This window comes from Opisthocomus hoazin, chromosome 2, assembly GCF_030867145.1.
Source record: "Opisthocomus hoazin isolate bOpiHoa1 chromosome 2, bOpiHoa1.hap1, whole genome shotgun sequence".
Classification (NCBI taxonomy): domain Eukaryota; kingdom Metazoa; phylum Chordata; class Aves; order Opisthocomiformes; family Opisthocomidae; genus Opisthocomus; species Opisthocomus hoazin.
Genome location: NC_134415.1, coordinates 33,735,786 through 33,762,873, shown reverse-complemented (window position 1 = coordinate 33,762,873; position 27,088 = coordinate 33,735,786). Strand labels below are relative to the sequence as shown.

Genomic DNA, 27,088 nt, shown 5'->3' with positions numbered 1-27,088 from the left:
GCAGCCCAACAAACACTCCTTCAGACAATTCCTCATATTTCTCCTTTTTCCAGAATGAAAATCCAAAAATATCAGCAATGGGGGCCAAAATAACAAAGGAAAAGTGGGTGTTGCCACTTCTTGCCAGGTTTTTTGTAAATGTTCCTCTCCGTCCCTGTCCCAGAATAATAAGAAAACCTCCCGAAGAATCCACAAAATAAACCAGGCTCTTTTTCAGCCTCTGATCTAATTCATAACTAAAATGCTGGAGAACAAGTATTGTAAAGGGTATACTTTTTGCCTGACTTAAGGTTTTATTCCTCATCTGTTAAGGTTGCAAGAAATTCTGTGGCAGTTGCTGCATCCTTGATGATGCTCAGCTGTTATTCTTGTTTCTAGGGTATCGATTGGGTTGATGATAGCTACTGCTCTTTTACTTGATAGTCAGGAATCTTAAGTGGGGTATGAGTGGATAGATTCTGTAGTTTAGGACAGATTGGAGTGAAATACTATTATGAACAACTGGAAAACCAAGGGATACAAGCTCCAGAGAGAGTGATCCTAAGCTAGAGGTTCTCTGATCCATGCCTGCTTGTTCCTCCTCCAGCTGCAGTGACATGATCAGAAGTATTAAGTAGGGTGAGGGGTTATGGTAGGCAGTGAGATCCAGGAATCGGTGTTAAGCAGACCAGAGGTGGGATTAGAAACCAAGGCTGTGCTGGCAGAATGTGTTAATAAACTGAAGGGCCAAAGACCACTGCTGAGAAGCAGGATCAGAAACTAGAACCGAACAACAGCAAGAGGGCCAGGAAGCAGGTTTTTAGAGCAATAATCAGGATGTTATCTGCAGCTACAGAATAGCTGTTTGGTTTTCTTCTATACCAGATGTGTGTGGCAACCATTAAAGGAGTTCACAGGGTCAGTTCTTTGACACGTTGAACGCTGGTGCCTGGCGGCAGCTTGTCTGTCTTCAGTCACATGTTCTGAAATTTTCTACAGGTCATTCTTATTTTAGTTGAAATTCTTGGGGTTACAATGAACTCACTATTGTGAGAGTTTAAAGAGAACTTTTTTTTTTTCCCAAAGGTGTTTTAGATCAACAAGTCATTGAACTTAATCATGTTCATATGTGTGATAGGAAAGAATAATTTCTTCATCAGTGGATTTAATAGAAGAAGTTCTGCTACATGGGTTTATGCATGCAAACGCTGTGAGGTTGCTGCCTTTTGATCTGTCAGATCAACATGATTGATCTGTATAATGCAATCACTATGTATGAATTGTGCCATGACACGTTCAAAGAGCTAATAATTGATTCCTTGAAACCATTTCTACACATGTGAGTCATGGTGGAACTTGTGACCTCCCTAAGATGTTTTTTGAGGATCTTAATTGTGACCATTCTCCAAAGAGCAAGTGTCTACGAAGTATTTCCAGGTCAATGACTGTCAGACTGGAATTCCCAAGCCAGAGGGAATAACCAACCAAACTAAGACAGTCTGGAGTCTGAGGACCATGTCTGCGTAAGAAAAGAGCTTCTTGGTTCCTGTGCTTCAGCTTCTGTTTTGATTGCAAATACAGTTTCTTTTCTTTTTATTTTGGAGAGTGCAAAAAGTAGAAAATTTGATTCATTGAGTCCAGGCAGTGTTTCACTGGAAGACTCCTGGAAAACCATGCTTGTTCTAGAGACAAACATGGTGTCATTTCAGTAGCAGAATGCCTTTGTGAGCCTCCTGGAAACAAATGTTTTGCATGAGGACTCAATTTTTCTTGTTCTGAATTCATTCAAACAAATTACCCTGCAGGCTCTTATTTGTGGTGAACTTTTCTTGAGAAAGCCTATTCTTGAGCCCTGTTCAGAATCAAGACTGAATTTGAGTGCCGTTTGGAAGCTGCAAAGCCTGTAAGCCTGTGAACAGGTAAACGTATCAAGCAGAGAGCTCTGTGCCTCAGTCTTCTGAGACACTGGGAAGATCAGTGTCCTACAGAGCTTCCAGCTGGGGTCTCCATCTGTTCTCCAAACTATTGTGCTCTCCATAAAAAAGTATGTTGACCTGTAACAGCAAATGTGCTTTTCTTTCTTTTAATTAGATGATGAGTTCAGATATTTCCAGAAGAAAGAGGATTATTTGCTTAAGTAAAGCCAATTGTCAGTAGGGCTGTTGAGGACCTCTCTTCATCTATAGGGATATTTTTTCCATCTGAACAATCCCAAGTTTTTGGTTTCCCTAGTGCAGGAGCAAAGATAGAAGGCTGGCTCAGTGTCAGGGAGGGAACTGAGACATAGATCCAAATGACCTTACTGGGACTTTGACACATTTGCTTTCCAGCTGGTTGAGAACATAGCCACAAGAAGAACATGCTTGGGAATTTTCCACCTGCCTATTTGATGTAGAACAAGAAAGAAACCATTAATTTCCTGACAGCATGTCTGAAAACTGGAAGTGGAATGGTTATTTAATGTGTGTTTTTTTGGCAATCTGATTCATGGTTTTTGAATGCTTGTAGTTGCCAGTTCTTGATGCAATGCATTTTGTTTTTACTGTTTTTGATTGCAATACATTTTTGTATTTATTGTTTTAAAGATGCAACAGACAAATCTTCAGGGCGTCAAAGCATGCTGTGGTCTATTCTCTGTTTTGTTCTCCCTCTAATAGCAGGATAAATAGAAGTATTTTGAGGTCTGTCCTTTTCCATCAAGCCTCTGGGAAAGAAAAAAGAAAGGGTGGGGGTATGACTGAGCATGGAAAATTTTATGAAATTGCTCATGGGTTTCCTTTTCATGTGAAATTTCCCTGAAATTTTCCCCTTGACTCATTTCCTTCTTGATTCCTTTTTAAGTCCATAGTTTGGGGCGGGGTTTTTTGTTTTGTTTTGTTTTTGGTTTTGTTTTTTTTTTTAGACAAGTAGGTAGCTTTTTCCTGCCCAGTGTGGTGTAGCTTTTGCAAAGGTGTATGATCAGTGTTGAAGTTATTCTCTGTCTTCTGAGTGCTCAGGCGTTGCAGTCTATTCTCCATAGGGACAGATGTCCTTTTTTCACTAACTTGTCTTTACAGCCTGTGGGCAAAGATAGGAAACGAGGAATGTACTTCCAAAGAAAACTGATGTTAATCAGAGGTGTGCTGTGTGAGGATAGAGGTGGTGGGGATGAGATATTTTGTTAAACGTCTATTGATGGTTGCAAAGGTCTTGCACTGACAGCAGGTCAGTGAAGGAATTTTTTATGGTTTCATAGCTTTAGACTCACAGTTTTCAGTTTGTGCTGGTGTACATGCTTTCTGCTGGATATAGGCTTCTCTAGAAGTCATTCCATGAAATGCCACCTGGCATCTTCTACAGTGGTAAGGGCAACTATTTTCTGGATTGAAGATTTGCATGACTAGTTCCTTTTTATCGGGGAAACAGGAATACTGTCCAGTGTGAGAGATGTAAGAGGTTGATAGAATGCCAGAGTCCTTTACCAGCCCACAGTCATTGCTACTCATAAAATAAGTTCTATGGAATCCATAAATACTTTATCTACTGTAAATACAGCTAGTCTGACCAAAGTCTTGGACACGCTTAAAGCTCTACAATATAACTTTTCTTACAAGGGACAAAAATCAAGACTCTCAGCGTTCTTCTAGTACCTGTAAGATAGGGCTTACTTCTTTTGTAGAAGTATCCACAATAACAGGTTCTTCTAGTGCAATTAAAGTTTAGTATAACCATTCAGTGCATCTGAAGCATTGTAAACCCTTGAAGATCTTGGCAGCGTTTCTTGGAATATCTTATTCCATAAAGGTTTGTATGATCTGATCATCAAGCTATCTGCTCCTTGCAGTGAATTAAGGCCTGTCCTCTTTTCCCTTCCTTCCCCACCCCTTCCAGGGTTCAAATAAACCATATTATTTATAAGACCTGAGTCTTTTGAAAAAGCATGAGATCTCCCTAGTGAAATAAACAAAATGATTTAAATTCTAAATGATTGATTTGTTGGAAAATAAAGCGTAAATACTAGAAGTAAAATTGCCTGCAGAGGTTGATTCATTTTTGATCTACACATTGGTAGTATCTTTGATTTACGTGAACATATACTATCTGTAACTAGCTGTTTCCTTTGTCTAAACTTATAAGCAACCAAATGGAGAGCCTTGAATGAAGAATGTTGCTTACTCTTTAATTAGAAACAATACCTAACTATCCTGCTCATAAGCAGTGCAGTCCTCCTAATGTTGAAACTTTCATGGTTAAACTTCTTCATCCTGTATTAAACAGAGAAATTAAGCTGACTTCCTAGCTAGGCTCTTTCCATATCACTAATAGCGTGTTTTTTTCTATTTGGATGAACTGCTACACCTGAAACATGTTTGGGATACTCGAAATCTTAAGAAGAAAGTGAAAACTGAAATCTAAAATAAGATTAAAGTAAAATAATAATAAAAAAACCCCAGACTACCCACACACCCCCTCCCACCCCAGTATAACTAGAGAAATCTTCCCTGTATTAATTTACAACTATTATGTCATAGAAACTTGCTAATACTGAGCGAAAGTGGCAATTTCCTTGACTGTGGCAATGCTGGCTTAGTTCCCCTTTCTGAAATGAAGAGAGTTTTCCATCCAGGAACAGGTAGATGTATTGCAGCTCGCTTTCGATTTAGGCTTGTTTGTGCATTTCCACGTGTAAAGTGTAAATGCTCAGCTTGTTTTGAAGCTTAGGTGTACTGATGTATTCTATTTAGCTGTTTGTTCAACCGGATAGGAGCCCTGAGCAAAAGCTTGCTGCTGTGTTGGATTTTTACAATCCTATTTTCATGTTCTTATCTCTGAATATACAAAGAGCTGTAAGTATTTGTTGAAAGGCCAAATTCTTGTAAATTAGATGCATGCTTGGAAAGTCCCTTGATAAACTAGGCAAACTAAATTTCCTAGCTTGGTCACTGTTTAGTCTTTTGAATTACAAGTAATTTGACAAATACGACTGTTCCTGAGTTGGGGGAAAAGTTATCCAGTGAATATAGTTGTCATGACAAAAGCAAGAAAATTTTTGGAATCAAGGTGACACGAAAAATGTTACGACTTTAATGACTGTACTAAATAGGCTACCAGTCCTTAATAATGGACTAGTAACTTATTACTAATGTATTATACATATATATAAAGAGTGTGTATGGAACAGGAGATGGGGGAACTCATGGCATTAGTAATAGATTACATCCTTGGGACTATTAGAGGGTAATGGGTTAACCTCACAGCGTAGAGAGTAGGGAATCTTTGTCTGATGTGTGTTTTATCATCTGTAGGTTACTTTTCTAAATTGATAATTTCTTTTGAAAATAGAATGGGCTAAGGGAAAATTCTAGTGGTCACGGCGATGCTTGCCCAGTGTGTGTCTGGCCTAGGATGAATGCGTATGATTATATGGAAAAGAAGTTTGGTTGATCAATTCAACAATGCTTCTAATGTGTTTTACTTAGTTGTTCGTGATGTATTACTAGATTTGTCTAGTTTATCTAAATGAAGACTGAAGTTTCATGATTAGCTTGCAGTTGTCTTTATGGAAACAAAGTTATTAAATCGAAATACGGGTCAACAGCATGATAGTGGGAGATGTTAGGTATCCATATGCTGGTGTTTTCAAACAGGGCAACATTTTGGAAGGTTGTTCTAGACAAACTGTTGTTGGCTAAGTGAACTGAATTGAATAGCCTTCCATAAACATGTGATTAAATCATCTGACCGTATCTGCTGGCTTTAAACTTTGAGGAGGACAAGGCAATGACAACTAAAATATGGTTTGAATCTAACACAGTTTTTCCAAATGTCTTCTGCTGGCATTGGTGGAAGAATATTCTTTTGTATGTTTAAGTAAGCAGGAACAAACTGAAGAGGGAGCTGTTTTGCAGAAGCACTTCATTTTGCAAAGGTTTTTTTTTCGTCACTGAAGTTTGTTATGACTCTGCACGTGTTTAGTCACTTCTTGTATGTAAAGAAAAGAATGGCAATTTTCATTGTCACTTCTTATCCTTTTCATATGTAAATGTTATTGAGTCTGATAACCTGGGTCTTGAAATAATCTCTCAAACAGCTTGGAAGGGCTAAGATTCATTATTTTCTGAAGTTCAGTTCAAGACTCTGAGCTGTGTGGGTGTACAGCAATAGTTGCATGTTCTTGTAGGGAAACCTGCAATCATAACAGGAAACTCTTCCCAGGCATCCTGTACCTTGTTCTTTCCCTCCCTTTTTGCAGAAAAAAAAACTTGAACAAATATTGCCTGCATAGTGGTATGCGTTTGAGGGGTCCTAATGTCACAAAGTTGTGAGGAGAGTGAGGCATCCCTGAGCTTAAGTGTCAGTTTAGCTTTTCCTACTGTGATTGCAAATTTTACTCAGAAGTTCTAAAATATTAACCCCCTGTAGATTAAGCCTCTGTGGAAATAAGCTGTGTGTATATTTGCTGCTTCACCGGAAGAGAAAGTGGAATTTTCTTTTGTGAAATTAGATTATAGGATCAGCCTACTGAATGGAGCAAGATGGGATAGAGAATGAGGGGGAATAATTCCAGTGACCCAACTAAAGGCACTTATGTAAATGTCCAAAATGAAATGAAGGAAATCCTTCTTTGGTGGGTTGGTACTAGGCTTGGCAAATTCAAAATTGCACAAAGTAGTTTTGATCCAGGATTTTAAAAGTCTGTACTACTTTTCTGGTATGAAGCAGAAGGCAGCTAAGTGCTTTTCAATTTAATCTTTTCTCTCAAAGATTTTAAAAAAAATTCTAATATACAAACAAAAGAGGTAAAAGGCATGAAAGCTGACTAAGAAGGTGATTCTTAAAATTACTTCTTCTGACTTCAGTATCTCTTTAAACGAAAACACTTGAAGGAACGTGCCCCTTTCCATAAGCACATCTTGCTCTGGCAGCTGCTTGTGGTTTAATGTTTCATCACTATAATGGCAGTTTATATGTACTGCCAAGACAGCATTACTTTTTCTTCTTGTGCTCAGACTGTTCCAGTGAGATACCTTTAAGGTGAGAAAATGCATATTTAACAAATTCTGTCATCACTGCCTATGCAGTGAGAGAGCTTTGTGTGAACTTCTTACCCCATTCCACCAAGCATAATTGCTGGTGTTTCTATGGAGCAAAGTTTAATTAAAAAACAAACAAACAAACCCAAATACTGGAATCAGATGTGATTTACAAGGAGAGGCATAAAAAAATGACTTAAATAATATTGTAAATACTGCAGTATGTCTACAAAAAGTGGTTTGCTTTCTGCGAGGAAATCAATGGGAAAGTTCATCTGATGTTGTTAGAAACTTATGTAGAAAATGGGTTGTTCCATAATAAAACCTTGACGCTTTGAAATTTTTGGTTTTATCCCCTGATGATATTCCCTTCAAAGCACTAACTGCAGCTTTACCTCCACATCCTTTGCCTAATGGGAATGTATCAAAGAGCAGCACATGCTGGGACTAATGCAGGGCTACGCATGTGCTATTTGACCAGCCAGCTGTTTACAAGCAGAATTTATATGGCTATGTTATTTCAGTGAACTATTTGAAAAGATTGTTAATTTGTCATATGATTAAACTGGTGAAGGTGGGGGAGGATCTAAAAATGCTGTCTTTGGTGACTGTTGCTAGCTTCCCTTTACAACAGAAACTAACAGAGGTGTCACTCTTTTTTTTTCCTTCCTGTTCCCCCTTCTCTATACAAAAAACCCCAAACAAGCAAATTAAAAGAAAACTTTAATTAAATAGTAAGTATGGGTAGGAATATCTTTATTAAAAACTGAATTACTGTGTTCATTGACCATAAAACTTCTCTAAATATTGATGTAGGAGGTTGTTTATGTTTCTTGATATATTCAAATCCAGGGCAGAGGTGGAAAGCAAAGACTTAAAGAATAGTTTCATGAACATTTGTCTTCAGTAGATTTTTCTGAATACTCTGTCCTGACGTTCTCATCAATACATCAAAATTACTAATCAGATTTAATTGCTCAGCAATCCTTGACATCACTTAGTCCAGTGATTGATTCCTCTTACCAGCGTTGCTTTAATAATACATCTGTTTGATCGCAAAAGAAGATATCTTTTTAAAAAGTTGTTGTGAAAGCTTCTTTTCTTACTGTAATGGTTCAATAAAATGTTCAGCTGTGGCTGAATTGGAAAGGAAACACATGTTGTTGTAGCTTGTATCTATGTTGGAAAAAAATTTTCAATATAATAAATCTTAGCTGTTGTTGAAAACTCTGTGCTCAGCAGGACTCCATGTTTCTTCAAGTTGTTTTCAAATTTTCTCCTCACTACACTTTTGAGAACTTTTTTAAAACCAGCTTTACCCCTCCTTCAGTGAATTAGACAAGGGTTCTTGGGAAAGATGGGCAATAGAAAACTCAGGCTCATGTACGCCTGAGTCAGTACATTAATCTTCTGGGTTGTAATTGGCTTCAAATTGGCTTTGTTAGAAGGCATGTTGTTTTGCCTTGCTTAGCTGTAATACAGGGCTTTCCAATAGCTCTAGGCTTTCCCTTTGACATAGTGTGTTCCTTTATTCCCACTGCTGTGTTGTTTTGGTTCTTTCTGTCCTCCCTCTGGCTGTTAATCTGTGACAACAGCAGGAGCAGGTGAAAATGATTTGTTTGAGAAGGAAGTTTTAAGTGTTAAGCAACTTTACGTAAAATTAAAAATTATATGTTTTAGCCTTGAGAAATTATGGGCTTAATTGAAGTTATTTGTGTTAATCCAATTATATAACTGATACTATAACAGCCTGGGATTTTTCTCACAGCTCATTTGTAGATACTGTAGTAGAAGCTGCAAACATTTATCTTCTATTTAAACTATGAAAAATGTGTTATTAATCTTTAAATAAAACAATATAATTATCTGTGTGTTTCTGTGGAGAGCTTTTAAGGGCATCTACGTGTTAAGAGCCACCCTCATGGGAAGACAGTGCTCTTGCGTAAATTCAGATCAAAGTACGTACAAGAAATTACATTTAGTCTTAAGAGTGGAAACACTCTGCATATGTTCCCCTGTGAAAGTCAAAATTAGGAGTTTTTAACTTAACAATCACAGCTTGACTTTTTCAGAGGTGTTGTCTCAGTTGTTGCTCAGGGTGGACCTGCTGAGGTAAGAAGTCCGGACTCTGAAGGGCAGGACCCTTGCCTTGCCTGTCACAGGGGCTCTTATTTTAGTACATATAGTGTGGAGAATTAGATTTGAAACCCTGCTCAGTATGATGTAAGATATATAGGAGTGAATGTTTCTCAGGTAGGTGTCTCCATCAGAATAGTAGTTCAGATACTATTCATTCTGCCCGTGAGCTTGGAAAGCAGCATCACTGCATGTCTTGGTTTTATGCCTCTGGGAAAGACAGCAAGTTGACCCAACTGCCAGTTAATTCATAACATTTTAGTAAAGAGGTGGAACATTTTACTGTCCCTTGTTTGATGAAGGTCTTGTGACTATGGTGTCTCTAAATAGTTTCTGTGCTTTTGTTAGTATTTATTTATGCTAGTATAAGTGAATAGCTTTAATAGACTCCAAGTGATACTGTGTAATATCAGGTCTTTGATCCTTGTGTTGCATCATTTTCCACCACTGCTTTCGCTCTTGTTTATCAAGCTGTTTGCTTGATGGTTGTGCTGGCAACAACAATATTTCAGAGCTGAACATCTCCGTATAGGATAAGATAGCTGTCTGTTCCATGCTCAGATGAAAAAATGTCACTTAGCTCTGGGACATAAGAATATGTCATAGTCAGTGCTATTGTTTTTAGTGCTGGTGCTTCTGTGTTCAGCTTTGTCGCTGTCCTTGTGATGTTTTATCTTAACTCCAACGCGCCTTGCAGTTGTGACAGAAGTCGACTAATTTTCTTGAGGCTGTATTGTCTGAATGCAAAGTGTCCCAGTATGTAAAGATATACTGTCCTTTGGTTATTTGGGAGTACTGAGAGTTACAGCATTGTGTTTACTTTCATAAGACACACGGAGAAGCCTCAAACTGATGAGGAAGAGAAGGAAGAGGAATGTCATAAACATCTGTTTTTGACAAGTTCATGATTTATAATTTCCCCAATAAAAATACCACCTCCACAATGCCCATTGCAGTGAACTCATTAAAGACCTTTCAAGAGCTGTGACTGCATTTGGGAATTCTTCTGCAAGTGCAACTAGAAAGATGTATGTGCTTTCTCATGTATATTCTTAGCCAGTTCCCCAGGTACTTCACTTATTAATGAGCGTGTTTTACAGCTGGAAGATAAGCTCTTCTAGCTTCTGTTTCAGTGATATTGCTATGCTAATCAGAAATAGCAGATTCTTTCCAGGAATTCTTTGTTTTTGGGTAATCTTTTTTCCTGAAAGGTCAGGACACTTGGTAAAAGGGGAGATGTATGCCAGGGTGTATTTCCACTTGGAAATAACTGAAAGAATGCTAGATCTTCTTGGAAAAGAAATTCTTTTAGAAAGAGAGGTAAAAAAAAAGGGGGGTGGGAATCCTTACGATGAATTGCTAGATCATTAAATCTGTCTAGTTCTGAAGCAGAGACTAGACGCAACTGATACTAAACATGTTCTATGACTATAGAAACTACTATGAGAAGATTGCTGATTTAGATATTTCTCATAGCATGATCAGCACAGCCAAATTTGGTTAATATCTTCCTTTTCTGGATATGATTTATCTAGTGCGAAGATTGAGTCAATGCATTTCCTCTTAGATTCCTTTTTTATTATTTCTTTCAAGGCGGAGGGAGGATACCGATAAATAACATTCTCTAGACTATGTCTACCTTGTCATCTGTCTCCTTTATCTTCCACATGGTAGTTTTGGTGTGGGTCAGGAGATTCTTCATCTTCTGATCTCTCATCCCCAAGATATGAGCAGCGTAGTTTCCTTAACTATCCAAACAGTTTTTTGCTTCGACGATCACAGTCTTTTAAAAGTTTTTCTGTCTTTTTGTTCCTTTCCCCTATGACTTTGCAGCTTTTAAGACACTTTTGTAGCAACATCAGTGGTACTGAGTCAGAGACTGGAAGTGGTTAATTGGTCTGTAAAAATGTCCCAAATGTGTGTTAGGAGGTTCTTTATCTATAGCTCATGAGGCATTCCTTCTTTCCTTCCCTTTTTTCCTAATAGCTCATGTTAAGCCAGAGCGTTGCTCACGTGTGTAAAATCTGGTAGTCCCTGAATAGCTATAATGGGTTATTTCCCTGACTAGGTCACTTGCTGTTCTGTAATTATTTCATGGATACTTTATTCTTGGATTGCCTAGCATCTATGTGTCTGCCGCAGCATGTCTATCTAATGAATCTGCAACTGCCAAATGTATTTGCCGTGGACTTGAAACTCATTCTTACTGTAACATTGACCTGGTCTTTGTGACGGGAAATACACCACGTATGAAACCCCTTCTAATTCTTTCTTATAAGCTCCTTTCAGTTCTGCCAAACTTCATCAGAAACTGAGATTCTGTTTCAAATGAGCTACTATTTTATGTAATACAAAGCTAAAAATCTAAAAATCTTAGTCTTAGAGGTTGCTTTTTTCTATTTGTCTGCTGGCAGCTTAGTAAAGTATTGCGTAAGCACTGGCAGATAACTACCCCAGTTGCTTCAGCACTGAATTACTTTAGTTAGCTTCTTATACGGGTAATTTGTTATATGATAAAATGAACTTGCTAAATGTACATGCAAAACATTTTGTTACTCATTTTTCAATAGTACTGGGTCTTTTGCATCTAAATGTAAAACACTTTACAAGTAAGACTCAATCTCATATCTTCCTATGTGTTTGAGGGACCAAAGCCATTCAGCTTTAACAAGAAACTTGAGTCGCTTTATTGTACTATATCGGTAAAACATTTTCTGGCTTTGAGAACACTTAAAGTTTGAAGAAAAATGTTGTGTGGTTTATAGAATCAGATCCAGTAGCCTTGGAACTAGAAGCAATGTATCTGCATCAGCCTGCCGCTGTGCATGGGCTGAGAATCCCTGCTGAGACACGGAGCTTTATTAGCTCAAGTACAGATCGTCTAACTCAGCTGTGCGTCTTCCCAGACGAAGCTTGCATCTATGCACAGCACCACGCCGATGCGTGAAGGAAAAGTGTTTATGCTGTGAAATGCAGTGCTCTGTTAGAAATGGCTTTAAAGACCTGGATCAGCTTAAAGCCCTGAGGAAGTCCCTTTGGAATTCTGTAGGAAGAGAAGCTTCCCTTTGTATCTGGTGGAAAGAAAGAATTACAGAGCTGAAGATGGGGTTAAAGCTGCATTTCTTAACACTGGGTTGTAATGTAATCTTAGAAATATCCAGATATGCTGTTGACTGATCCTGATGGTGGGCTATGCAAACGGGATTGGAAGACTGTTCTCTAGAAGGCTCCGAAAAGCACAGCAGAACTTCATCTCTTACTGTAAGGTCTTGAAGCAGAAATATTATTAGTTAGTAGTGGGGCAGTAGATTGACAATGTCGTGGTTTTGGCTACATTGCTTTGGGTGTTGCATCTTCACCAAAGCATAACAGATTGAGAACAGGATTTCATGTCCAGAAGTGGATCAAATTCAAATAAACTGTTTTTGCTGCTTCTAGTGGGGAATGAAATGTTGGTAAATTTTCTGCAGAACCACTGCATTTTTCCCTCTTTTGCTTTGAAGCCTGCCAGGTAACCAATCTATTGTTTCCACTGTGTTTACCTTGGAAAGCAGCTAGCCTGGAAGTGTAACTCGCTAGAAAACTACAATTTATATGGCTTTTAAAGTTGTTATAAATGTGACATTTGCTGATGTGTGAGTATGCTTCAAAGTGCTGTGTATTCTGATACAAAGGCAGCCCTGCAAAATTTCAAGTTCTCTGAAGTATGGAGTATTCCAATTAAGTGGCTAGAACATTTTTAACATTATTTTGAAATTTTTTTTTTCTTTGATATTTGTCTTGGAAATATATTTTTTAAAAGCCTGAGGCAATTGAACAGACTCAGAGGCTTGGCAGAGTTATATGTAATTGGTAATAGCAATTTATCTGTGTTATTATTAAAAAAAAAATGAAACGGTGGCATGAATTTGTCTGTATGCACTGTTCTTCATCTCTCGTGTAAGTACTGTTTAGCCAGAATGACTTATGTGGCAGGGAAATGAAGATAAGTCTCTAGTTTTTCAGCCCTTTAATTATTTTGAGAGTAGATAAAATCCGTAATCTGATCTTGCAATTGATTCTAGGTGGAGACCCACTGACTTCAGTAAGTTTGCTGTTAGGGATTTTTAGCATGGGGTCCGATGAAGTTTTATAGCATGTAAAGTGCTACTAAGAAAAGGAATAAAGTAGTTTAGCAATTGCCATTGTTTTATTTTACAGGTGATGGCTGCCATAGTATAAAAGATGATTAAAAAAAAAAAAGCTGCTTTGGTTAAAAAAAAAAAATAAACCACCCTGTAATATTACCCATCCAGAATCAATTTCATTTGTAGCATACATTGTAACTGGAAAAGGAGGAATTATTTGGGAATATATTCTGTTCTAAAACCAAGAGAGGCTTTTGTAAAGGATGGTCACAAATACAAAGCTCTCACTGAAACTTTCTCTGGGTTGGGTACCGTTCTCAAGGCCTCTGGAAGTCTGCTTTTACATCACCCCTTTTTATTTTTATAATTGCTCTCTTCAGAATAATAGGAGTTAGCTCAAGTTTTCTGTTGTGCTGTTACTGTCCTAGTGATAGTTGGTGGTTTTCATGGCTTGTTGAACACACTGTTTGAATTTTTTTCATGTACGTCTCCTGTACTTCTTTTGAGTTGTTAAATTGATGAGAAAATTCTGATTTGATGAGGGTAGAAAAGCCGTTAGAAATTTCATGGATGTATCTTTACACAGAAGGGGGTTGTGAGTTACTGTTAGGTAGGCTGAGAGAAGAGTTTATCTTGGAAATGGTGAACACAGCAAAGTTTTTAGAACCTTGGAAATTCAACATTTTTTTTTTTTAATTGTATGTTCAGGATCTGTTGCAGTGCATATCCATAACTCGAAGAACTTTCACTGTTCTCGGGGAGTGACTTTGTTTCAATGCCAGTGGCAGAGATTTTAAGATACTCCATTGAACACTCTATTAGTTTTGTCTTTGAGTAACTGTTCTTCAGGATGGAGTCCTTGTTTTCTGTTCCCCAGCTGAGGTTTTTGTTGTGAAGTAGGTACTTCTGAAATGATAAATGCCACCCCTCCCCACCAAGAATAGCTGTGAACTTGAATGTTGGGGTACTCTTACATGGGGGAAGAAATAATTGATTTATTGGTTTGTTTGTAACAGCTCCAGTTACAAAGTGGAACCTTCTATCTGTTTTTCATAATTTTCACTTGGATTTGTTATCTACCAAAGTTGGTCAGCTTTTTGGTCTGTTCTAGACTTTTAAAACCAGAGGACTTACATTTGCCAGCTGTCGACCATAAGTAGCTTTTTTTGTAAAGTAGACTGGGCCTAGAGCTGACCTGCAGGTTTTATGTGATATACCTAATAAAACTCCAGAACTGACCGCTACTCTGTGTTTGTTGCAAGTTTATGGGGTTTTTTGTTTTAAAGACAGGGGCTGAAGGGGATGGGGAGAATACAACAGGTGTTCTTCATCTGCCAAACCTATTTTTGATGACCTGTCAGCCAGGGCACTCTTTTTATACTGTCTAGTGTTTAATACAGGCTTGTGGGGCCACAGGAGCTTGAAGGTTAGTACAGAGAACAACTATATGCATGGAAAGCCATGAAGAAGTAATTTGAAATTATTTGTGTCTGTGCAATATGCATAATAAAAAATGAGATAACTTTTGTTAAAAAGAGCTCTTGTGCAGTTCATCCTACAGCAGCTCAAATTTGTCAGTTCATCTAGATTTTCAGACTATAGTAAGGAATAAAAGCAAGCTACTCTTCCATAAATCATTCTTTTTTTTCAGGAAGCATCTGTAGCTGTTGCTTGATACCCTCTTACAAAAGGTTTTAAATACCTTAGCTGATGCGCTCATTCAAGCTTTATTGGTCTAACGGTTGTCTGGAGCAACGGTGGAAAGAGTACAGGTAAACAAGAGTGAAAAATCATCAGACTGATTTGATGTCTGTACCCTGACTGAATCATCTGCTTACATTATCTGAAGACTGTACTGCAAAGAATCTCAGCCAGGTTTTTTGCATTTGGATAGACACAATTACTTGGAAAAGCAAATTAAATATTCTATTAAATTTCTTATTGAATTATAATAGTCAGATTAAGTCATGGCAAATAAAAGAATAATAAATTGTAAGATGCAGCCATAATCATATTTTATGGGTAATATTTACGGAAATTACTCATTAAATATTGCACTGCCTGCTTTGTGCATGTGTAAGCTAATATCTGCTATACTGTTAAAGAGGGTCAGGGATGTGGTTTGTGATGATAATTATCTTTTATTGCCCTATCCTATATTGTTTTATGATACACATGTTAAGTCTCTTAAAGATTTTTAAATGCAAGAACTGAATAAAAGGGAAATAGTTTCAATGGTCAAGCACCTGTTTCTTCACATTTTTTCTGTGATAGTGATCTGTGCCGTATTTGTATGTTCCTTAAAATACAGAAGTGCCCAAGAGAAGGATCAGAAACAAAATGTAGTTCATAAAGAGGTCTGTGGAGACTGATGGAACTTCTTGCCTGTGTCGTGTGGGCTACTAATTAGAGTGGATATCTTTGCAATTAATAGTTCAGCTTTTTCCTATCATTGCTTCCCATATAACCTCTGCTATTTCTGCAGTTCTTTCAGCTAGGGCACAAGTGAGAAGTTATGTGATCAAAGAGATGGGGTAAGTTGTACATCTAGAAATATGATATAGTCAGTCTACAAAAGCTTGCTGTAAGCAATTTTCTTTTTAAAATATAGTGCTACATAGAAACTAGTTTCTTGCCCTGAGTGCAAGAACTGGTAAACATTTCCTTTGAAATGTTATTATGGAAAAATACCCATAAAATGCTCAAACAGAAAAGTCTGGTGATTTGTTGGACTTGAAACGTTCTGCTAGCATGTGTCATTTCCACTGAAACTTTGCCTGCCTGATGTGTTGTTGCTTGGCCGCCTGCTCAGTGGTTGCTGAGACCCCTGCGTTATTTGCCTTACAGTCTGGGAAGGATTGTCCAGCTGCCCGCTGTGCTGTGTAGATTATTTTGTGTAATAACTTTAAAAACTGGTGAACAAGTAAAAGTTTGGGTCACTCGTTTGATGGCTTGTTGAATGGACACCTGGGAAGTTGGCAATCTTTGTTCCCCTCTTGCTCACCTCTCTGAAGTCCAATTCACTCAGATAAAAAGTTTTTAAAAACTCCTGTGAAAATTGTATCTTCTGGCTTGGAAATTATGTTTCAGAATGCAAAATTGAATATGGGAGCTGGAATTTCCAGCTCATGTCTTGTATTTGCTGTGCTTAGAGGAAATGCAGAACTAAATTAAGTCAGTTCGCAGTCCACTGCTGTTGGTCTTTGCAAAACTATTAGAGAAAAGGCATCACTGGCTGTCTGTGTGTGTTTCTGCTTGATTTTAATTGAAGATAACATTTACCTTTTCTACTGGTAATTGACTGAAAGAAGAATTAAACTCAATGCCTAGTATTCCTCATTCAGTTCTTGAAGACTAATGAACAGTTTCATTGCTCGTGCTGACTGAATGGAAACATACTGACTGGTAATAATACAATGTTGTTTTATTAGCACTAAAGAGCATTTCTTTATTTTTTCAGTAGTGTAATAAAACCTGATTTGCTGACTGCGTAACACTAAGTGCTTAAAAATCTCTCTAGTTATCAGGCAGCTGGCTCTGTTTGTCAGGTAGTATTGTTTAACTCCATCCTGTAGGTTAAATCTTATTTTACATTGAACCTGGAAGATGAATTAACCCGTTTGTACAAGAACTTTGAATTACCCAGGAACTGTTAAGGAAACGTGAAGCGTGTGGTGAGTCTTGACTCCTGTGAAACTTCTAGACCTTTAATTTTAGAACTTCTTTATTTCTTACCAGAGAATCTTATTTTGCATCCTTTGCCCCTTTATAAGCCATCAGAGTTGTTGTGAAGAAAAACTAGTTTTGTTGCAGAGAATAGGCTGTTTAAAAACTTTTGACATCATCATTGTAACAAGCTGTGATTTTTCTGTGATTCCAGCTGTACCTTGAATAAAAGCATGTATATGATAAGGAAAACAAGCCAAAATCCGATCACAGGAAGGTGCCTCTGCTTTGTGTTACTAGGCAAACACTTTGTTTGCTTAGAATATTGAAGTAATTTCAAGAAAATATTCTAATAAAGTTTACAAAAATGCAACTGTTTTGGAAAGTAATTTGTCCCATCGGAGCCAAGAATTTTTAAAATTTACTGAAATGTAAAACAAAATTTGTATTTTAAGAGTCACTGTTTCCCGTTACCTGGAGACAGAACATGTTTTCCTTCTGCTATGGCAACGAGAACATGTGAAGTACAGTACCCCAATAACTTGGAGTTCTGCCACAAAATAGATGAAGAACTACAAGCCCAGTATGAGGGTGCTGTCTTTCTTGCAGTTTGCAGCTTTCAGCCTGAATCTTAATATAATTTTGACTGTCTCTTCACAGCTCTGACCAACACAGCAAATGGCAAGTGGCTTTAAAATGCAGAAAGGCCATAATACATGCTAAGCCCAGTGTTGAGAGTGATTGCTGCATTAGGAGGAGAGAGTTGTCAGCAGCAGTAAAAGAATACTTACGTATTTTGAAAATGCTTGGGTTCTGTTATTCAGACTTGCTGTTGAATCCTTTAATTCATTTCTTGGGTGTCTCATCTGTGACAAGAATCTGCTCCGATTTTCTTGTTGTGAGATTTTTCACATTTGTTTTAGATTATTTTACAAGCCCTCATTAAGTACTCCTTTCCCTTTGGGATTATTTGGGTTTTTTTAATCATGTTTTGAAGTTGCAGGCGTGTATTTTTCATCGGTTTGTAGCTGTTACTTGTCTTGTTGAGTGCCTGTGTTGGATTTGGAATGGCTGACATACATTTGTAAAGATACTCAGTTTCTAAACTGGGCTAAGGGGCTGAGAGATGAAAAAGGATGATAGTAGAGTCAGTTCCCTGTTGCCTGTGGTAGCAGGAATCTGGGAATTCATTACGGGACTGACACAACGGTAAACTGAGTCCAGCGGCCCTTGTAGTGCCAGCCCGAGCTGCCGGCAGTGCCTGGCCTGGCCTCGGCGCTGCGGCTTTCCTTCTCGGCAGGGTGAGCTGCTCTTCACCTGCCCAGGCAAGCTGGTGTTGCAGTGGGGAGTGGGGGACACGGGGTGTGCATGGAGGGGTGTTGCTGCATCGGGGTAGGGGGTGTGGGGAGCAGGGCTGGGAGAGCCGTTGCTGTTGGGAAGGGGAAAAGGTGAGGGTACAGAGCTGAGGAAGGGCAGGCAAAAGAGGATTTGTCAGGCAAGTTGCAGCACTGTGTGAACACAACTGCTGCTTCAGAGACAGGGCAGTTTGCGAACTGTCCTGAAGCTTTAGTAGGACACAAAGTTGCGACTAATTATTCTGTCTGACCAGAGCTGGCTCCGTACGATATGCAAACTTGTGCGCTGTAGTCTTAGCCGAGGAGGTGCTGGAGCTGGCTGCCGGTGGCACCGCTTGTGTTACAGAGGGCACATGGCTCCGGCAGTGCGCCTGGCCTGGCGAGCGGGTCAGACCTTCCCTGGGGCATCAGCCTCCTCTCTGCCCTGCTGCCCTCAACACACGCGGGGAAATGGCTTTGCTGGCTAGCCCAGGGCACGTGCTGTTGGCAGCCGATGTGCCCAGCGGCTTGTGCGATGCATACCCACCCCTGACTGTTGGCTAAAATGAGAGTATATGTAAATGTTTCTCAGCTGACGTCTGTAGACAGATGCGTTTTAAATCATGTAACTGATTGTCTGGGCTGTAACTCCACCACATGAACCCACAAAAGAGAACAAACAGGTTGAGTGTGTTAACAGTTTCACCTTGTTACTAATGTGAGCTTGCTGAGCATTGTTTCCAGGCAGCCAGCTGGATGGTTACTCTCTGCTGTAAGTTCTTCAAGTTCTCACAGGCTTCTCGTTTTGCTCAGATTAATTAGGAGCGAATTGTCTTTCTGTTCTCATACCTGTTTGCATGGATGTAATTCAGAGACAAAGTCTAGCCATTATTCTAGATAAGTGCATGTGTACATATGTAAAGATAGGTAATGTATTGCATATAAGCAACAAGCAAAATAGGGTATGTATCACACTTTAAAAATGCGCTTGCAAGAGAGATCAATGACATCAATTAAAACCACACATGATATCTGTTGTATCTAGAAATAAACACCACAGTGTTTAACCCAGTGGAATGCAGTATAACTTACATATGTGTATACTGTGATGTTAAATAAAATGCTGCTGGGGTGGAGGGTGAAGAAGATAAACTTCAGAACTTCCTCAGGTCTTTATCATTAGCTCAGATACCTGCATATAAAAAAAAATATTGTTTATGAGACAGTCTTTCACATAAAATACAGAAAATAGTTTTCTTAAATATTTGGCTCTGTGCTATAATTGGAGGGAAGGACCAATGTAAACTGAAGAGCTCAGCCTGTAAATATGTGACCTACATGGCTTTCCTAGGAGTCTGGGAGGATGACAGAGCGGTGTCTTCTCTGATCAATTCTGTGGTTACCTGTGTGCAGCAGTCTAGTATTTGGAACTGGAACGTGCCTGTCTGTGTTGTCTGGCAGCTGCTTGGAGCCAGGGTGTCTGTCTGGCGGACATCATTGCATCTGACTCAATGACCAGTGGCTCTGAGCAGCGTCGGAGAGGACCAGAGTGGCGGGCTGAAGCTAAACAAAACTCGTGTTCGGTGTCTGCGGTGGGTTTCATGTGTCTGAAAGCTGTCCCTAGATGCTTCCAGTTGTTTTGCTGTATTTGTTCCTCAAAAAAGGCTTGATTAGATCAAGCACATGGATTTTTAGTCCTCTCTACTGCCTGTTGCAGTAGGTCTCAAATCTTGATATGTCAGAAGGCCTTGTCTTCTAATCTTGCTGCAATTAATGCTTTTCCTTGCCCTTTCAGTTGTTTCTGTCTCCCTCTGGGTTTCATCTTTTGTCTGTCCTCTGCTACCTTAATTTTGGACTTTCGCCACACTGGTTTGTCAGTAACAAATACAAGAAGGAGTTTCTTCGGTGCAGTGCTCTTCACGGATATCCTGATGAGTTAAAATTAATCCTACTTAGTGTGTGCATATGTGGCCAGATGGTTATTTAGTTGCCGCTTTTGGCAGGAAAGAGCAGGCTCACTACTGCAGGACGTAAATAATGTACATTTGTTTGAATTCAAATTTCATTGTTTTAGAGTTTTTCTGATATAGCTATCAGCAAATATTTGTATTTAATGTTACTTTTTTTGCTATTCAGCAGGAGTCAGGCTAAATACAGTTTCCTATATCCTTCTTCTATTAGCAAATTTGCATGGCCTCTTCTCTTGGCCTTCCTCCAAACATGTACAATTTAGGAAATTGTTTAAACCTAAAAGTATTCCAACATAGAGCTACTTTCTCATTACTTGTCAACATGAAGTAGCAGAAGCAAATTCATGTGCTGGCAACACTACCGTTGCAATTTCTTGACTTTTGAATACTTTGCTGTGCAAACATTATTGCTATGGACATTGCACAAAACACGCTTGAGATAAATCATGTATGTTACAGTACACAAGGCTTAATGGATTACTTTTCCATTGCTCATTGTAAAATTAAAACCACCAGCTTCCTGTTTTTCTTGTCCTGAATTCTATCTGAGCTCTTATAATTTCTAAAATAGCCTGTCAAAAAAGGAATTCAGTAAAGTGACTGAAAAGTGACTTCTACTTGACCTCTGAGTTTATAAACAAGCGGCTGAGTCCTAAATAGATGAAAACAGTCTATTTTTAGGCCACAATTTAGAGAATTGATATTTCCACATTTGCTTTGTCATAGATGGTAGTAGTCGCAAAATTGTGAAAGCTTGTAGCTATTACAGATGCTTGGAGGATTGCTGAGTGTTCTGCCGTAATGCATTAAGAAGTTCCACGCGCTGTAAATTTCAATTTATAATAAGAGAGTTTAGCTGATAGCACAGACACTGAAATATTTGAAGTCTAGACTGCTGTCTTAAAAATCAAAGGCTATTGGATTTTTGGTGGAATAAGTGGGGAAATAACTGATAAGGACAGTTGAAGTACAGCAGACTTCAAAAAGTTGCAAATTCTCTAAGCCAGGGTGGGTCAGGAGGTTTCAACCACTGCTTGCTTGCCCTGTTGTGATGAAAAGGGAAATGGTGTTGGAAACGGCTGATCAGTCTTGCAAGGTTTGAGTGATTTCTGAAAGAGGTCGCACGTAGACCCTTGTTAGATGGGGAAGATGAGTTTCTGCAACACTAAGTTTAGCAAGAAGAAACAAAATAGAGAAATAGAAAAGCAAAGTTCCTTATCTTCAGAAAATGCTAATGTTACTACTTTGCCAATGAAAGAGATAATGGCTGAAAAGTTTAATATAACAGGTTATATAACTCTTCGTAGATTTGTGTAATAAACTGGCTTGTTGAAGATTTTAGACTGGAACTGCATATTGTAGAAAGTGGATGAATGATGATGTAGCTGATACTTTTATGACCCCTTTAATATCCCAGTGGGCATTACAAATCACTGTGTTTATAAAGTCATTCTCTTACTGCTGCTTGTGTGGTAGAACGTTTTGATTGCGTTTACTGTCATCATGTGGTGTTAGCCATGGGGGAAAAAAGGAGGAATATCATCTCAAACTGGACCCATGGACTAGAAGAGTTATGTAATTACTTTCAGCTTGTGTCTCTAACATCATGCCACCTTTCTCTTCCAGAGCCATGGTGTCATGGAAGGGGATATACTTTGTACTTGCACTATTCCTGGGAAGTTTTTTTGGAAGTATATTCATGCTCGGTCCTTTTCTACCTTTGATGTTTATCTCACCGGCCTGGTATCGCTGGATCACCGATTGCGTTGTGGCCACTTGGCTCACGCTCCCAGTGGTAAGTTGTGGTTTGAGCCAGGTTATGGCAAGTGTTAGTAATTCCATGGTTTGGTTTGCTCACTAACACTTTTAATTTTTTTTTCTTAATGTTTTTTATGCTTTTGTCAAAACACGCTGTAACAGGCTTAGTGTCGGTGAAGACTGAGGTTTTAGCTCAGTTTTGCAGATTGAGTGCCTGTCTACAGTCCCCCTCTTCCACAGTTTATATGTAAGCGAATGCAATGTCTAAAGTGTACTCTTGAAAAGGCATTTTCATGACATCTCCATCCAGTGTCACTTAGATGCTGATCAGAGAAGAGTAGGTGAAGCACTAGTAAGCAGGAGAATTTTTTAAATTACAAACTTCCTAAATGAGTCGTTTTATAAACTCTTCCTTTCGACTGTGCTGCAGTTACCTGATTAGGAAAATTATTCACTGTCTAGTACATTGTTGCTGACTTTCACTGTTCTCTTACCAAATCCTCTTAGAATTTAGTCCTTATAGTTGAATTAGAGACAAATGATTTCAGGTGAAAGAGAAGAACTTCTGCTAGAAATGAAGTCTTCCTCACTTATACTGCATCAACTGGAAATCAGTAACAGAGTACTGATAGCACCACAAAATCGACCCTTTCTGCCTGTTTGTCTCCAATTTTTCTAAAATTGCGAACTCCCCCAAATCAAGTACTGGTCTCTTATTTGATTAGCTGCGTGGGCCTTATAATTCTGGATGATTAAAACTAGCTTGTGATAACTTTTGCAGTCTGGAAGCTTGATTTCAGCCCACACTGGACCTAAACCAAAATAATTTGAATGTTTCTGTGAAAAGGATTCTGTCTTGTAAGAATCTTTGGGTTTTAGTTTCAGGAAAGGGGTATAAGATTTTGCACCCAGCTTTTTGAGGCTCAGACCTTGTTTGCATTAGTTTTCTGTCGTTATAGTACTCCGTTCTTAGCCAGGAGAAGGTACTTAGGTTTGTGTCTCCAAACAATAGACTAATGTTGGACCAGTTGGACTCCAACAGGGAAGCTCTGACCCTGACCTCTGCAGATGTAAGAAACTTCCACCTTCCTCACTTCTCTGCCAAATAGTATTTCCTTTCTAACAGATTCAGCAGGATGGGACAGTGAGTGGGTCCTCACTGTTTTAGTTCAGTTTGGCTTTTACTAGCATTAGGGTGTGTAGAACAGGACATCTGTTCATGACTATGTTTAACTGGATATTAAATATGTAATAAGATTCTTTTCAAACTATCAAAAAAAAGCTGCATCTCTCTTTCCTGAAAAAAGAACCCAAAACTGTTTATCGTTTTGAGCTATGTGACCTGTTCTCCTTTTGCAGTGGTCCATAGTTACTCTTGATATCAAACACCTTTGCCAGAATTGTAGTGAGCCGAGCTGTTAATAGTATTAATATTTGGCCCATATAATGCTTTTCATTCTGAGTTCTCAAGCTATTTGCGGTTGTGAGAACGTCATTCCAGATTCACAGGTGACTTAAACTGAGAAATTTGTGTTCTCTGAGGTTCTTAGCACAGAGGTGGCAGAAATATGAACAGAACAGAAAGTTGTTTTTTTTCCTAGAGCTCTGTTTAAATCCCCAGACTTTGCTCTTTTTCTGTATTCTTCTGGAGGAAGAATGGGGAAGAGAAGGTAAGGAGGTAATTTGAAGTGCTTCCATTTTTTTTTTTTGTTAAGGCCAGTTGTTAAGTTTAATGCTCTAGATGTCCAATTATGTTTTGTGTTGTCTTTTTATGCACTAACTGTGTTGGACAGTGTCCTGCCAGTGGCCTTAGGGCCTTAAGTCATACCTCTAGGCAATATCTGTTGTCTGCCTCTGTTTCTTGGGATTTTGTACCTTTCCACTGTGTTTCCACTAGGTATTAGAAGGTTGCAAAGCACTAGCATTGTCATCCATATTTTTGCATTATTTGCCTGGTCTTCGTCTTTTGCTGTAACCAGCCAGCACTCCTCCATACACTTTCTTGCATGATTTGGGAATGGTCATGGGTCATAAACCAGTTTCATTAGGCAATTTGTACGGGGCCACCTTGTTTTGGAGGTTGAGAGACTGTAGTGGTGTGAACACGGCCAGAGCATGCTATTGGGCTCTGATGTTGCGTACGACTAGTCTGGTTACAAGTTTATGGTCGAACTGTCCAGGTTATGGAGCCAGGTCCTCTTAAGCTTACTATGTAGCTCTTGCCTGCTTTTTTCTTTTGATGAACCACCAACCTATGATTTATAACTTCACCCTTCAGAGCCACATGGCAGGTAAAGCAAGAAACATGTTCTATTTGTGAACCTCTAGCATCACTAACTGTTTAGGCAAAATGGAGAAACCCATTTGCCTGGCCTCTTGTTTGTGTCCTTCCAAGTTTGAGGCTTATTCTGTGCTTTGGGACGGCACTTCTGAGATGACTGTGTACCAGCATTTGGTGGTTGATGCTTTTTTGCTAATTGTGGGGTGGAGGCCCAGGCTTCATGGTAGCACTGTAGAGCTGTACAGACCGAGGTCTACATCACTGTACTATATTCAAGCTTATTTGGGTTTTCTCTCCCTCAGCTGCTCTTTCTGCCATTAGGTTCTAGCCATTTTTGCCGGTGGCAGTCAAGCACAAACATGCTGACCATGCGGACCCAAGCAGAAAGCAAGGCAGCTTCTGTTGCCTTCCCAGCCCTGACAGTATTGAGCAATAGATTATTTGTGCAGCCAGTCTGTCCTTAGATTTTACCTACCATGTTGTAATCCATACTGATTCCCTTACTTTTACTCCTATATGATAGTATTCTAGGAAAAACAGGGGAAAAGTAAATTTAGTGTCGGACATTGTAAAAAAGTGCTTTTTAGGAAATGCTGTTCAACTGTTGTTTCCTTTTCCATTAAACAGCTGACTGTTACTGGGGAAAAGCTGGCTGCTTTATTAGAAAACAGTCAGAAGTTTGTTTACCAGTGATAATGTGAGTGAATAAGTGAAATTATATAATTCAAATTAATTTTTATTGCTAATGGGCTGATGCTTTTCTTCTGGGAGTAAAGCTGTAATATTGAGATATTATTTCTAGGCCTTGCTGGAGATGGTGTTTGGTGCCAAGGTGGTTGTCACTGGTGATGGATTTGTTCCTGGAGAAAGGAGTGTCATTATCATGAACCATCGCACACGAATGGACTGGATGTTCCTGTGGAACTGCCTGCTGCGATACAGCTACCTCAGACTTGAAAAAATCTGTCTCAAATCCAGTCTCAAAAGCATTCCAGGATTTGGTAGGTCACTAAACCATTTCATTTGAAAGGAAAATGTTTTTAAATTTTGCCCAGCATGGTTTGTACCCAGTTAAATGACCTAGGTTTAAATTCTATTTCAGTATTTTTAAAAAAACTTGTGTAAAATATGTGGCATATTGAGCGATTAAACCATAAATCTCCCAGAGGACGCCTGGACTACATGCTTAAGCATTTCTTTTTAAAGGTATTACATGTGCTGCTGTTGCTTATAGGTAAAAATATTTCTACTTTATTTACAAAGCATTTTTCAAAATTATGAAAAAAGGTTTTTATATGAGTTTTTCAAAGTTTCTTTCAACACTTTGGTGCTGTTTCACCCCACATTGCAAATGCTCTGCTCAGGCTTCTTTCTTCATTATCCAATTTATATGATTGAGAAGATTAAAAAAAAAACAATAGCCCTGTAGGCAATTGCAAAGTTGATGGTTCATTTTAATAACTGCAGATTTAAATTTAACTTGGTTATGCAAAATATGTTGTACAGGATATGAAATAATCAGTATTTATAGTGATGTAGGCTGGAAACGGATCTGAGTTGCACGTACACAGAAAATTGTTTCAGATAGGCCAAAAATTGTTGCACAAATGGTTTCTGAATAAGTAGGCAGACTTATTTGAAATAAAAGCATCTCTTTGCATTTTATTTATCTCTTAGATTTATTTGCTGTTTTATACAAAATTAGCTTGGGCAGGAGATGCGTCAACTTTATGATGTGGAAAGAGTAACCTTATTTATGGTTCTCTTTTGTCAGGCCATTTATCTGAACAGATAATTTTGGCAGGTTTCCATATGGAGGATCTCTCATACTGTTGCACTGTTATTGCATTCACTTGCTGGGCCTTTAGTCCTTTTAAATAAGAGCTGCAAGTATGTAACATACTTTTTTCCCTAACAGTACAGCATTAAAGTCAATTTTAGTTGACAAAAGACATCTCTTTTAGCATTACAGGAAATGGGAAAATACATACTTAGATAAATGTTTTATCTTCATAATACAGAAGAGATATTTGGAAATCTTAGAATCAGCTGCAAATGCAACGTTTTAAATCAATGATGGAAGATAGAATCAAGAGCATAGTCTGGAAGATTCATAGGTTTCTTTTCAAAAGTAGCAATTTTTTTAAAATTTTTTTTTGTAACAAAACATTTGTTTGTATGCTTGTTAATGCCTTTAATCAAATTGGAAAGTCGGCTCCAGGAGCTTGGATGCTATGTTATGCTTGGCAAATCTGGTTCCTGAAAGGGTGTCGGGAGTTGTTTAGAGATTGGTTTATTTTTTTTCATTTCTCAGTTCTGTGCATAAACTGAGTAGATCTAATAGATTTGATGAGTAGGCTTAGGCAGGTGGAGCTGTGGCAAAACAATGTTAGCAGACCACGATGCCGTCTTTGTTCGTAGTCTGACACAGTAGCTTAAGCCACTAATGAAATTCTGGGATCATACTCCACTTTGTGGGCTGTGATGCTAGAGGTGGCACAGGCAGACACCTACTTCTGTTGCTTGTGTTACAGGATGACAGTTTCTGGCAGTAGATTGACTGTAGTGTTACAAACCACTATATGTCAGATCCCTAAGCACCCTCCAAAATATATATGGGCTTTGAGTACTTTGGTTGCAATGTTGTACATTTTAGCTTATTTTTTAGTAGACTGTTAGTGTTGTGTTATTGGTTACAGGAGAGGAATCCAGCTAAACTACATCCTTCACTCAAGCCATAATTTGATAGTCTAAAATCATATATGTTCAGCTTCTATTCTATGATGGTTTATCTGTAAAGAGGCTTTAGAAATATGTGTCTCCA

At 38.6% G+C, this 27,088-nt stretch overlaps 1 protein-coding gene across 3 annotated transcripts in view; it reads left to right on the top strand.

Moving 5' to 3' along the window:
- The window catches only part of LCLAT1 (lysocardiolipin acyltransferase 1), a 121,551-nt gene that overhangs the window by 19,489 nt on the left and 74,974 nt on the right, over nt 1-27,088 (top strand). The window contains exons 1-4 of one of the 3 annotated variants that reach the window (XM_075413130.1): nt 14,975-15,027; nt 15,741-15,789; nt 21,852-22,020; nt 25,067-25,265. In XM_075413130.1, the coding sequence (XP_075269245.1) occupies nt 15,785-15,789; nt 21,852-22,020; nt 25,067-25,265 (373 nt within the window). In that variant the 5' untranslated portion in view covers nt 14,975-15,027; nt 15,741-15,784. Of the gene's footprint in view, nt 1-14,906; nt 15,028-15,740; nt 15,790-21,851; nt 22,021-25,066; nt 25,266-27,088 lie in introns of those variants that run through there. The other 2 variants (XM_075413129.1, XM_075413131.1) reach the window with 2 other exon arrangements.